Source organism: Chaetodon auriga, chromosome 4 (genome assembly GCF_051107435.1).
Source record: "Chaetodon auriga isolate fChaAug3 chromosome 4, fChaAug3.hap1, whole genome shotgun sequence".
Classification (NCBI taxonomy): domain Eukaryota; kingdom Metazoa; phylum Chordata; class Actinopteri; order Chaetodontiformes; family Chaetodontidae; genus Chaetodon; species Chaetodon auriga.
The window spans coordinates 20,714,395-20,728,141 of NC_135077.1; the positions used below are offsets into that span (position 1 = coordinate 20,714,395).

At 42.3% G+C, this 13,747-nt stretch overlaps 1 protein-coding gene across 1 annotated transcript; it reads left to right on the forward strand.

The window, feature by feature from the left end:
• Window positions 1–6,597: 6,597 nt before the first annotated feature.
• Window positions 6,598–12,361, forward strand: LOC143318977 (butyrophilin-like protein 10). The gene is made up of 4 exons (XM_076727520.1): window positions 6,598–6,689; window positions 7,990–8,328; window positions 9,088–9,276; window positions 10,651–12,361. The coding sequence occupies exons 1-4, from the start codon at window positions 6,635–6,637 to the stop codon at window positions 10,809–10,811; spliced, it is 744 nt and encodes a 247-aa protein (XP_076583635.1). The 5' UTR covers window positions 6,598–6,634; the 3' UTR covers window positions 10,812–12,361.
• The last annotated feature ends 1,386 nt before the right edge of the window (window positions 12,362–13,747 follow it).

The following is a 13,747-nucleotide window of genomic DNA, read 5'->3' on the forward strand; positions in this document are numbered from 1 at the left end:
GCTGGTTCAGGAACACCGACAGAGCCCACAGAGAGGAAACCCATTGGATTGAATCAAATTATTAGAATACATCAAGAAAACGGTTTGATACATTGGACAGAATCAACCGAAACCAGCAATGTGACACTGCTGATCACACACTCTCTGCTTTTCAGTGATGTGAAAATGCCACTCTGTCGGCCTCTTTTACTTCGTTTTAATTCCGGAGGTAAATCCAAGTGTGGATGGCCACAGTTTGCCACTGTATCCCAAATACTGTATAATTCACCCAGGCTGTAGGAGATGACTGCTGTTTGGCTAGACACTCCAAGGCCTTGTACCTTCATATTGATAAATCCATTCCACAAAACTAACCACAGAAGTCCAAACATATGTTCTTTAAATCCCGATATACTGTGTGTGATTCTAGCGTTATAAACAGTAACGTAGCGGTGACACGACAATAAAAACAACACAAAGACATACACTTTCACAACTGCAGGTAGCGAGTCACCGACAGGGCAGGCACCATGGTGCTCAAACCTGAGCAACCAAGGGATGACCATCCTTTGCACAGCATCTTCACTATGAGTGGTAGGAGCCAAAGGCTCCTTCTACCCAGATGCTCCACTGAGAGATTTAGGAGGTCCTTTGTTCCCACAGCAATCAGACTCTATAATAAGAGTTGGTGACTAATTTATGATGTAGTGATTTACTTATTGGTATTGCTTTGATTATTGTGTCCTGTCAGTGTCTATGTGGGACACCTGTTTGTGTGTTGTAGTGTATGTTGTATTGTGCCCTGTCTTGATGTATCTATTGCTCTGTTGATTGTATGTTGTTGTGTGATGTGGCTTGGTGGCAAATGAATTTCCCCCTTGGGGATTATTAAAGTGCAATCAATCAATCAGTCAAACTGGAATGCTGAGAATACACAGGGGCACAATATCTGACCGCTAAAAACTCCGGCCAGAGTGGAGATTTTGGAAAACTCGGTTGGACATTTGCATGTAAACGGAGGAAAAACTGAGAAAAACAAAGAAAAACTGAGTTTTAGGTAGCCGATGTCATATTATACGCCAGAACTTGCACCTGCGCCAAAAGTGAGACCTGTGTTTACATTTCCGTTTGGCTATGGTGATCATGGATGCATTCAGAGTAGTAGTCGCATTTATGTTGGTGCGAACCCTTTTCGTATGTTTGCATTTGCAAATACAGCTGTTCTATCATATCGAGGAGCAGAGACGAATGAGTGCTCAGAGGTCAGGAATTCTGCAACAACTTCTCCGCCAAATGACGGCATCCTGCTGCTAGAGTGCAGTGTTTAACTCAAGCAGTTTTCTAACAAGTGATGGAGTTGAAAAGATCTACAAATGATCCCAAAATGTCCAAAAGAGAGAAAAATTGATGCAGAGGGAAGGCAATTTAATGAAAGAATGGAAAGCTAGCTTAACTAAAGAAGTTGCCCGAGCTTGGAAGTGTTTTTCAGAAGGTGCATTTTTGAAGCGGTGTGCGCTAAAGGTGTGTGAGCAGGTGTGCCCCGACCAGATACAGACTTTCCAAAATGTCATCTTTTTCAAGAAACACCATCGTTAAGGAGCCAGCAGGCATCACAGCTGGCCGAGGAGACTCGCACTTACCTGACGTATTCATTAGCTGTTGATGACAACATGGATACAGCGCATCTATTGATTTTTATAAGAGGCGTGAGGGCAGACTTCACCGCCAGTGAGGAGCTCTTGGGTGTAGCTGCCATGCATGGGATGAGGACAGGGAGGGACATTTTTGAGGCGGTGGAGAAGTCAGTAAGCAAAACTAAATTAGCCTGGGAAAGTTGGTGCGGCTAACTACCAACGGCGCACCTGCGATGTGTGGAGAAAAACAGGACTAGTGAAGGAGAAAAAGCGAAAATGTAACCGCCACACACCTCCCATAACTTATCATTGCATTATCCACCAAGGAGCTCTGTGGGGAAAGGTTCTGGAACTGGATGATATAATGACCACGGTCACGAAAACAGTGAACTTCATTTGGGCGTGTGGCCTGAATCACAGCCAGTTCCAGCAGTTTTTGAAGGAGGTGGGCTGGCAGCATGGAGATGTGCCGTACCGTACAGAAGTAAGGTTAGGGTTTTAGGAATTGTTCTGTTTATGCAAAGTAAAGGAAAGCCGCTGGACAGATCTCGCATCACCGATGACAACCTCCACAATGTTTTATGGATTCCAACAGCACAAGTTGTAAAACCAGATATTGATGGACGGACTCTCGGGAAAACGGTGCCAGACATCTGGCCAGAGAACAAATAGATGTGCTTGCATACAGTGCAGTACTTGCACTTTCAATAAGTGCTTCCCAAAGGTCTACCTGATGTTGCCTCTCGTAAAGGTCTCTCCTCTCTATGGGGCAGTGCACCCACAGTCACAGTTCTCCAGTCCAGCAGCATATGTTTAGACAACATCATATCGCATCTGATAACTTGCTCTCATGTAATGTGATAAGGGTAATACCGTTCATCAGATAGCACTGGACTGCTGACTGAATTATTTGCTCTTAGCACAGCAGAAATGTTAGCAGATTAGAGGAGGAAGACAATCCCATTTTCTTAATATCTGGTGCCGTCTGTCTTTTGAAGTCCATAAGAGGGTGGTGTCTGTGCGAAGTCTGTCACCAGATCGTCATGTTTCCTTAAACTAGTTTATTATTTTTATATAAAAACTGATGCCAATATAGCAGCCACCATGCCCATTTGACATCTACGTATGATTGGGATCTGTGGATTACTCATTAATCTGGATAATTGGAATTACTAGTTGAACTGTCTGTGTTTCATTCCTTTGCAAACCACAATCTCAGTTCCATCCCCTCCACTGTATTAGAGTGGAGGCCGAAGTCGTAGGTGCTGATAGCTTAACACCGGACAGATAAAACGGTCTGAGAGGTTGATATCATAAGAGATAAGTTAGTCAAACTGCAAGTTTTGTAATTTGGATGAAGTGACTCTTTAAATCCTGAGAGTATGATAAATTGATTCTCGACTCATTATCCTCTCTGACATTCTCTCAGATGGATGACGCTCGGCATTGTTCTCGCCTCCACTGCTGCCGTTATCATCATCATCATCATCATCATCATCATCATCATCATCATCTGTGTTCTGGTTCTGATGAGAAACTTGTGTAAAGCCCTGGTGTGTCATTCCTCCCCCCTCTGACTGAGGAAGTTGATAACCATCCACATCATGTTACCTCTGGTTTGGGTTTTAGGTTTTGTTGAGCCAGCTCACACAAAGACAGCCTGACTGTCCGGCTTGTTTTGTAGTACACCTCCTTGAACTGAGATCAAATGCTATGGATTTGAATGTCACTGAAATATTTTTAGATGAGCATTTGCACTTTCAGTGCACATCAACTTCCTTTAAAAAGAATTACAAGCTGCTTTCCATGTTGTCATTGAGTGTGGGGAGACTCACAAAGCAGAGCCGGTAAATGGCTTTGAACTTTTCAGGACTTTTCAGGGAAGCTGAGCTGGAGCTGGATGAGTAGCTCTAGGTTTAATACAGTGGTTAAAGGCTGTCTTTCTTCTCAACTTTAACGCCTGCGCTTTATTACAGACATCTTCTGCACTGCCTATCATTGCTTAAGCTTTCGTCATCCTGTGTTTGTGTCAAATGCCAGATAGAGAAACTTGTGTAGCAGCCGTCCATCACCTCACATGGATCGGCTGTATATGTATGTATGTATGGATATGTATTTCTACTGTAAGCTCACGAGTGCCAGCTGTGCCTGAATATCATGATTGTGATATTTCTGGAACGCCTTCAGGGAATTTCTTCAAATTTAGCACAAATTCATGTAGAAAGTGGTTGTCAAAGGTTACTATAAGCACACAAAGCAGGTCTGAAGCCGTAACTCAAGAATTCATACACTAATTATGACAAATCACACAGGTATTACATAGGATAAAATGTGATGACATTTTGTATCAAAAGGGCCAAAGGTCAGCTTCTCTGGCATCATAATGTTCTGTAGAAACACTTCTCTGGTCATTTTTTAACACCATAACTCAGGAACAGAGCTGGAGACTTTGACCATATTATTTTTACATTTGGTCAGATACACCTTCAAACTGTGGATCTTTAGGTCTTCTGTGCTGCCTAGTTGAAGATGTGTGTGAAGCATCCACATTTTACGATTTGTAGATTCTTCGCAGCAGCATCCGTATTTGGAGTGTTGTAGTCCACCACAAGCTCAGTGGTTCTGCTGATGTTGAGCTTCAGGTGGTCATTGTTGCACCGTGTGATGAAGCTGTCATTCCTCTGGAAGTGAAGACAGCGTGTTTCTCTCTGGAATCATACATGTAAATATAGTGATAATTTCCATTTCACCAAAAAAATACACTGAATACCCTTTTTTTTAATTATTATTATTATTTAATCTCTACAAAGTGTTCAGTACATATAAGTCTGGACAGACGTGGATGTAAGCTGGAACATATTTTTGTCCATTATTTGTGGCTTATTTTTCTACTGTCTCTGCATTATGAAGATTTTAATCAAATCTGTATATACATAAACTCTGATCCATGCTTTCATTTTGTCCGTCCTTCATCATCATATCACAGATTTGTAATGAAAGGGAAGTCTTATAAAGCTGACTGGTGTTATAAATAGTTATGATTAATAAAGTTTGTGTTGAGTAAAAATGAGTAACACTTGGAATCTGTAACGGGTTTCGTTTTACTTTAGTTACTTAGTATATTATAATATGGAAGTTCAAGGGGCTTTTATTCTGAAATGCCACATCAGACTGAGCTGATTTTTGCTAGGTGTCTTCTTGAGGTCAAGTACTATCAGTCTGAAGTGGAACGGTTGAATAATAACGGGCAGTTTTTAAAAAATATGAATGTTAATGTGCATATAGTACATTGGAATATGGAAGTTCAGAGGGCTTTTATTCTGAAATGCCACATCAGACTGACCTGGTTTTTGCTGGGTGTCTTCTTGAGGTGGAGTACTATCAGTCTGAAGTGGAACGGTTGAATAATAACGGGCAATTTTTAAGAAATATGAATGTTAATGTACATGTATTACATTGGAATATGACAGTTTTGAGGGCTTTTATTCTGAAATGCCACATCAGACTGAGCTGATTTTTGCTGAGTGTCTTCTTGAGGTGGAGTACTATCAGTCTGAAGTGGAATGGCTGAATAATAACGGGCAGTTTTGAAGAAATATGAATGTTAATGTACATGTAGTACAGAGATATATGACAATTCAGGGTGCTTTTATTCTGAAATTTCGCTCTTGCCGCGTTGTTTAGTATATGCGCGCACCGTTTTTCCAAGTGAGGGCTGGCTTGACCAAACGTTTCAAACTGAGGGCTGGCTGGAGGGGGTTGGTCAGTACCCAGACCTCAAGGAGGAAGTATGGATAATCTCAGGGAGAAAACGATGATACAAGCAGTGAAATGTGTCCGTTCATTCAGTCACAGCCGAAGAAATGACACCTGGCCGTCTCCTCACAGCTCACACACGACGTCTTTAGGCTGCACTGAGGCTCATCGCACGGGAAGAACATGCAAACTTCACACAGAGAAGCCCTGCCCGACCCGGGGATCGAACCGGCGACCTTCTTGCTGTGAGGCACGCGCGCTACCTGCTGCCACCGTGCCGCCAGATTGTCCTTACGTTTCTAAGTTTTCATCTAAATAATGAAAACATATATTCTCACATTCGCCTCCGCCTTGATATGAATGGAATTTCATTAGAGGTGCTCACAGCCTCTTGTGGTTCATCAGAGTCGGTAAAGGAATAGTGGTTGCAGCTTTAAACATTTGTTCCCTTTGGCTTGAAACTTTGCAGAACAAGCCCATCTGTGACAAATCCCTGCCCATGGAGCCTTTACTCTTAGCTCTTAGCGGTATTTAGCCAGTATTCAGATTCCGCTAACAACTCTTTCAGAAAAGCGACTACCGACCAATCTAGCGACTTTTTCTGGTGTTATTGGAGACTTTTGGAGCCTCTGACGTGCAGCAGTCCCTCCCAGCTGCAGTCAGAGCAGGACATGTTCTCCCCTCCCTAGTGATGTGTCGGTCGTGAACGAAACGGCTCTTAGAGCCGGCTCTTTGAAGTGAACGATCGGAGCCGCTTTGGGGTTTTTTTTTTTTTTTTTTCTCGACTTTTTTTCCATTCAAGCTGCACGTGATTGGTCAACTACATGTGGTGGCTTCTGTGTGTACGCACTGAGCAGGAGGGGGAGGAGCGGGGGGGGGGGGGGGGTACAGACACAGCGCGCACACACACACACACACACACACACACACACACACACACACACACAAACAGAGCTGCGACAGACAAAATGCTGGAAAGGTGAGAAAATGAGTGACCACAGGAAATGCAGTAAAATTTGATATAAACTATGTTTTGCACATTAGTAATTAATTTTACATAAAATTTTACATTATTTTGGTAATAAATAAATTTAAGCAACAAAAAATCTGAAGAGCCACTTGGGAGCCAAAAGAGCCGACTCTTTTATGAGAGCCGAGCCATGAGAACCGGCTCTCTTAAAAGAGCCGGAATTCCCATCACGCCGTACGTCAAATGAGTGAGCCACGCCTTGTTCTGGGTGCAGAAGACTTCAACTGGCTTCATCATGAGGATTTGTGTGACTTTTCTCAGTAATTTACTATTTATTAAACTTATCACGGGTAAGTTTATTCATCATCATTATCATGATTCATCTTCACTGTCAGAATTCGCGTTTTAGCCATGTTTTTGGTCTTGCTTGGAAATATGATTTCAGGTATGGTTTGTGATTTAACATCGTGTATTGTTGGTGCTTTTATATACAACTGCGTCTGCAGGCCTGTGCGTGTTTTGTTATCCTGCCTTTGGCTTCTGTAGATAGTTTTGTGTGTATTTTACCTCTCTTTGTTCAGCTCCTGGTGTGTCTGTTTGTATGTGTGTAACACTGAGAACAGATTGTCTTCACTCGAGTATTTCCTCTGCTTAATGAGTAGTTTTTTATGTTTTGTACTGTAAGTATAGTTCGATGCTAATTCTTTTGTATTTTTACTTTAGAAGAGTTTTGAATGCAGGACTGTCACCTGTGACAGAGTATTTCTACACTAGTGGATTTGTTACTGACTTACAGTATGTATGCATGAATATTTTTCCGACACAAACCTTTGCAGCAAGTGAATACCAGTGAATGGCAGCAACTGCTCAGTTTAAGCCAAGAAACAGGTTTGGTCAATTCTGCATAGTAAGCAAGGCAACCAGTAACATTCAACACCGTAATTTCCAGTGAAGTTTACAGGGTTCAACAGGGTTTACTGTTGCATCCTATAGTGCCACATTTATGGAAGGTGGCCTTCCGACACATTTAAACGGAACACCATATTGATGAAAATTTAGAAACATAAAGACAATTTGGCGGCACGGTGGCAGCAGGTAGTGCGCGTGCCTCACAGCAAAAAGGTCGCCGGTTCGATCCCCGGGTCGGGCAAGGCTTTTCTGTGAGAAGTTTGCATGTTCTTCCCGTGCGATGAGTCTTTCATCTGCTCGCGCGTCTCAGTGCTGCCTAAAGACGTCGTGTGTGTCGTCGGAACACCATATTTGGTAGTATCCAAATATGGTGTCCCTTTTAAATGTATTGGTATCTTTCTCTGCCTCCGTCTTCCTCTGCGCGAGCCAAACGGGTTGTCAAATCCGACATCGCGTGCTATCCAGATGGGTGGTATACCGCGGCCTCACAGCCGTGTCCATCAAATAACAACTGCTCATTTGTCAGTAGTTAAGACTCCTGCCTCTGAATCGACGGATCCGGTTTACGTGAAGTAAAGTTTTCATGCTACCGAGCTTTTCGAATCTGCCCGCGCGCTGTACAACGACCTGCACGCGCTGTCCAACTGGGCCCAGTGCGTGCAGGTTGTTGTACAGCGCGCGGCTTCCACCAGCTGGGAGTATTTTATTTGGAAGCTTTACATACCACGTTTGTTTCTCCAGGACAGCATCGTCTAGTTTGCCCTACTCAGCCGATCGAGGCAACAGAAGGCGATGATGTGACGCTTCAGTGTGATCTGGATCCCCCGGTCAGCGCGGTGGATTACACACTGGATTGGAAAAGAATTGACCGCAACGAGATGGTCCACTCCTATCGACATAAGCAAGATCATTACAATCCACAGATGGGTCAGTACAGAGGCAGGACAACTCTCAGCCATGAAGACCTGAGCTCAGGGATCCTGCGCCTGCAGCTGTCCTCAGTGCAGCCGTCTGACAGCGGACCTTACAGATGCTTTGTCCCAAAACTGTGGATCCGCTGTAATATTACCCTCAGTATTGGTAAGTACCATGAATTTAATACAGTCTATTTCAGGTACTAAAAAGCTTTTGACCCAGATCCTGATTTGTGCCCTTAACATTAGGAGTCAGATCTGATGATTATGTTTGATTCATCCTGAATTCACTGTCCTCGTTGTTGGTGAGCACCTTGAAGCTAATTTTGTTGAGCTCAGACGCTACAATGAAAAAGTACAGCAGCTGCTTTTCCTCCCTGATAATGTCTTAACAATGACTTTATCCTCCCAGGACCTGGCGTCCTCATATGTGGACATCACATTTTGTGTTGTCTAGACCTCAATACTAAATTTTGCTCTACAAATTAAAAACGAATGTCCTCATATGTGGACATCATGTAAAACGATAATTCTTTGTTTTTATTTACACTCATCGGGTCCCAATCAGCCCAAATAGCAAAGAGAAATTAAACATGCATGCCACGCAAGAGTTTGGGTCTTAGCAGGTTAATATTCGCTGCAGCCAAAGCTTTGATCCCAAAAGTTTCAAATCACAGCCCATCCCCCATTTCCAGTCTCCGCGCTAAGCTAAGCTAACCAGCTGCTGGCTGTAGTTTCAGATTTAAAGTACAGACATGAGAGTGGCACTGATCCTCTCATCTACCGATATGTCCCAGGAGTCGCCTGTCTCAATGACAGTTGTCTTGCCTGACCTCTGTGGGCACAGCCAGGTCACCTTTGTCTAACTGCTACTAGACATTTCAGCCTATTCAGTGTTTAAATGCATTGTTGTCATTTGAAACAGTAAGAAGAGACCAGAATAAGACAAAGAGGGACACATCCAGCACAGCAAGACCTCCGCTGGTAGAAGTGACTGGGACAAACAACCCTCGTTCAGACAGTGAAAGCAGGAAGCCTGTCCATGCTGGAACCATTTCCTCTGTTGTTGTCTTCGTTGTCTTTGTTGTGGGTCTGCTGATAACTGGAATCAAACGTAAGTTAAAATGCAAACTTCCGCTCCACAGCTTTCTATTAGCAACCGTTAAAGTCCTGAGTGGAGTGTTTAATGAAGCAGGGTTACCAGTGAACCCAGGCTGAGTTCAGTGAGTCAGGCTTGTTTTCAGGAGATCGTTTCATGTAAGGAGGCTTAAATAAATCTAACCTGACAGTTTAGTTTTCAGGCTTATCTTTAGCTCATGTTGAATCAGTGTTACAATGGATCTGACAGACTGAACATTCCTCTTTACTGTGGCTTTTTGCAGTTTGTACTCTTTTTAAATGCATTCCAATCAAAATACAGCTAGAAAACCCGTGGCTGCAGCCTCAAAGTGAGAAATGTTTCCACTATTTCTTCTTTTTTTAAATGTCACTAAAAATAGTTAAATAACCAGACACCCGACTTCAATTTATCAGATATGCAGAAAGCGGCTGACAACAAATCTGAAGGGATTCAAACAATAGTCACCTTTTGAAAGGAGCTTTGTTCAGATGTAATTTAACTGGTAGAGGGTTGAAGGGTCTGATAGTTATCTCTGTCTTTGAATAGTATGTTTAATCTACACGTCCATTCCAGTGCCAGTTATACAAATAAAGTTCGTAATGTCCATAATGTCATAATTATAAACAGATTGCTGCAACAAATACGGAAAACCAGCCATTCTGACTCCATCATGCTGGCCTCCATCATGCTGTCAAATGTTCTTTCACCTTCTCTCATTGTGGCGACACTGTTGTGTCCGTGGTCTTCACTGTGAACGGATGTGATCAGTGCTTCATGTCTCACGTCTGTGTTTCAAAGTTGAACGAATAATCAAAAAAATAATCAAAAAAATGACATCCTGTGTCTTCTCATCAACACTTTTCCTCCACCTTGATGGAAAACATTATGAGGTCCAGGACAGATGCATGTACAGTAGGCTACGTAATTATGCGACGGCGGATGTTATTGGCGTGGGTCTGCCATGGTTGCTCTGAATTGTGCGACATCCTCTTTCATAAAGGATGGTCCAGCATAGCCTAAGCTAAAGGAGATAAGAAAGGAAGCAATGAGACATTTTTCCACAGTGACCAGCTCTTATCATGGCTGCCACTTAGATACTTTCTGGGTCATTTCACTCGATTAGGACCCTTCCTCAGCAAAAAAAAAAGACTATTCAACCGCAACCCTCAACTTGACTCACATTGGCTTGAAACCAGCTTTATGAAACAGACTGATCCTGGTTCAGTTTGTTACGTGAGTTCATGGCACATTTATGAAACACTCCTCTCCTTTGCTTTTAGTAAAACCAGAGCAGATATCAACATTACCAGGGACAGTTATCACCAGTGTCCTTCTGTAAGTGTCACAAACTTATTTTCTTTCTCTCAGAGATTTGTATGAAGAGACTCAAAGGGAGGGAGGACCAAGAACCGGAGACGGCAGAAAATGGACTTGACATGCAACAGCTGAACACTCAAGCAGCAGAGGAGGACGAGGACCTGGAGAGACCTGCAGAAAATGGCTTGAGAAGCATTGTCTGCTTCAAGTGATGGTCAGCACTCCGGCTGCTGTTCATCACCTCAACAATCAGAAGTTTGACCAAAGTATTAATGCACAAACAACGGCTAAACCTCTGCATGGACCAGTGAAGGTGCTGCACACCACAGACACCACAGCAGTATGATCCCATTTGGTCCAGATGCACAGCATTAGAAAGGGAACTTTTCTTCTGAGCCAGTCAACAAAATGCCACTAAAAATATTCCCAATTAAGTCAAAATGGGACCAGTCATTTTCTATACATCAGTAAAATAGGAGGAAGGCCTGTCACTCACCTCCACCTGTGACCTCTGGGCCCAAATATGCAAGAATATTTTTCACATTTCTAAAATTACAAATGTACAACTTGTATAATCTAAACATGTATAAAGAATGCAAATAACGAGGGAGGTGTTTTTAGTGATGCCCCTTCAGAATTAAATAACTTAACAACCACTGCATTATTTGCCATGAAATTTACTACAGATGTTCAAGTTCCCCTTAGGATGAAGTCCAAAAACTTTCCGTTCCTCTAACCTTTCCTGTGGCGCCCTCATCTGGTTTATGGTTGGTTTATGACTAAAGACTTCCACAACTAATAACAATCAAATCAGTTTGCCTTAATACAGCTGCTGGCATGGCTGTAGACTTCCTCTGCTCACATTGCAAATTTCAGCTGAGTGTAGAAACCAGACAGGGACCCCACTGCTCTGTAGCAGTAATAGTGAACAAACGCACAACACAACACTTTTCATTGATATTGTCAGTAACAGTGTGCCTTCACCTCACTGTGAGGCTGGACTCAGCTCTTAGCTCTTAAAGTTACATCGCGACAAAAGGGGAGTAGCTTTCCATCAGTTGAATAACATATCAAGAGTAAGAAGACTTGAATCTGCAGGCAGCTCTGAGAAACTGGTTCATGCATTCATCTCAGACTGGTCAGACTACTGTAAAGCTCCTGCTGGCCTCCGTCCTCATTCTTAAAACTGTTACTGTTCATATCTGTGTTTGTGTCAGAACGTTGTGGGACTGGGTTTCACTTCGTTGAGCAGGGCTGCCGTATGGTGATGTGTGACCTTTTTGCACTGATCTTAAAATGGTTCACATCGGCAACATCCGGTCATTTGTGAAGTGGATATCAGTGTTGATGTCTTCTGAACTTTCTTGAATGTGTTTTCTTTCTTTTTGCACTTTCAAAATGTCATAATGAATGAGTAATGTTATTTATACAGCATCATACTGCCATTGTAATGTTTTGTGGTATCTGTCCCTGCAGATAAGTTATGGATCCATGTTTTTAAGATTTCTCCCTTCACGTCAAAACAATGAAGGTTAATGAAATTTTGATATCCATGTCTAATTAAAGCCCACATATATAGAGCTAACAGACAAATACAAGCAAGTGAATTTATTAATAATGTTATGTTTTCCCTGTTGCTCCATATTTATTTATATTTTGCTGTGCTTTTCGATTATTGCATGCTTTTTACTTAAAATTTGTGGAATATGCTGGAACCTGTGAATTTCCCTTGAAATGGGATGAATAAAATACGTATCCATCCATCCATCCATCCATCCTTTATTGTTATATTATCCTATACCGTGGAGGTTTTCAAATCCTTGAAAGTAAAAAAAGTAATAATATGTAAAAGTAGTCAATTAAAAGGAACAAGTAAGCACAAAAATGTGCTTCAAGTACATTAAAAGTACTTGTTATACAACAGAGTGGCTCTTGTCAGTGTAATATTATGGGAATATTATTAGTCACCCACGTCTGTTTAAGCATCTTCGTCATATTGCTGATGATCCCGTTATATCGCATGTTATAAAATGGTCTTTTTTGCATAACTGTAATCAACAACTGTCAAATGTATTCAAGTTGAAGTGGGAAGCAGCAAATGAAAATACTTCCCAGAGTTTGAATGTAACTGTAATGAAGTTCTGTACTTGTATAGGATTTTGATGTACTTGTACTTGGATTTCCTGCCACTTTTATTATCCACCTGCAGTTTAGTTTTCCCAGATACACACATGTGAACTTTGAAACATATCTTATTACACAATGAATTACTGTAGTTTAAACTATTATGAAGCAGCAGTGGAGGAAGAAGTATTCAGATCCTTTAAAGAAAAAGTCATATTGTAGCATTTTAACAGGACTCTGGTATGAAAAGCTTGCTGCGTTACTCACTGATGTAACAAAACAACACTGAGTTCCCGGCAAAATTAGATTCCGCCGGCTGGTCATCTCTGATGTAACATCCGCCTGTAACTCTGATCACAGCGGAGACTGTTGCCATGGTCAGGAAGCGGACCAATCAGAGAGCAGCGGCGGGAAACTCAGCTGATTGAGGTGGAGGTAGAAGACATTTGCCATAAGGTTGAGCTCAGAGGAACAGTAGTTTCTGATGGAGAGAAAGCTGAGATGATCGCAAAAGCTCTTGTTCAAATTCACAGTTCTGACAACTTGAGTCTGCGTCTGCTCTGCAGGGTGAGGTGGGTGAAATGCCACTGCACCTCAGACGAAAGCACCTTATGATGCTGAATTATTGGGTAAACCTACAAGGCCATGCTGAGAACCATCCTACAACAAAGGTACTGATCCCATGTTGGGAGAGAGAAAGAGCCAGGCCAGAATGTTTTGCATGGGTCAGTGGTGAAATGGCTGGAGACATGAAATTAAAGCAGAACAGATTTACTCCGACAGTTTCAGTGTCAGTAATACCACCCTGGCTGTTCCCTCCAGTGTTGGCTGATTTTTGTTTTATGGGTAAGGTTTATAAGGGAATCGGGGATATTGCTGCTTTAGTTGAAGACAGGTTGCAAACAGTATACCAAACTTATGTCCCAGTTTTTACAGATGGACCCAAAGATCCTGCCACAGGCAGAACAGGATCTGCTGTTAGTATTCCAACATTAAATGTCTCCGACAAAAGAAGAACTACAGA

Coding starts and splice junctions, on each gene's coding strand:
- LOC143318977 (XM_076727520.1), top strand. CDS start 6,635: ATGAGGATTTGTGTGACTTTTCTCAGTAATTTACTATTTATTAAACTT. Junction 6,690..7,989: donor ATTTATTAAACTTATCACGG/GTAAGTTTATTC, acceptor TTGTTTCTCCAG/GACAGCATCGTCTAGTTTGC. Junction 9,277..10,650: donor GCTGATAACTGGAATCAAAC/GTAAGTTAAAAT, acceptor TCTTTCTCTCAG/AGATTTGTATGAAGAGACTC.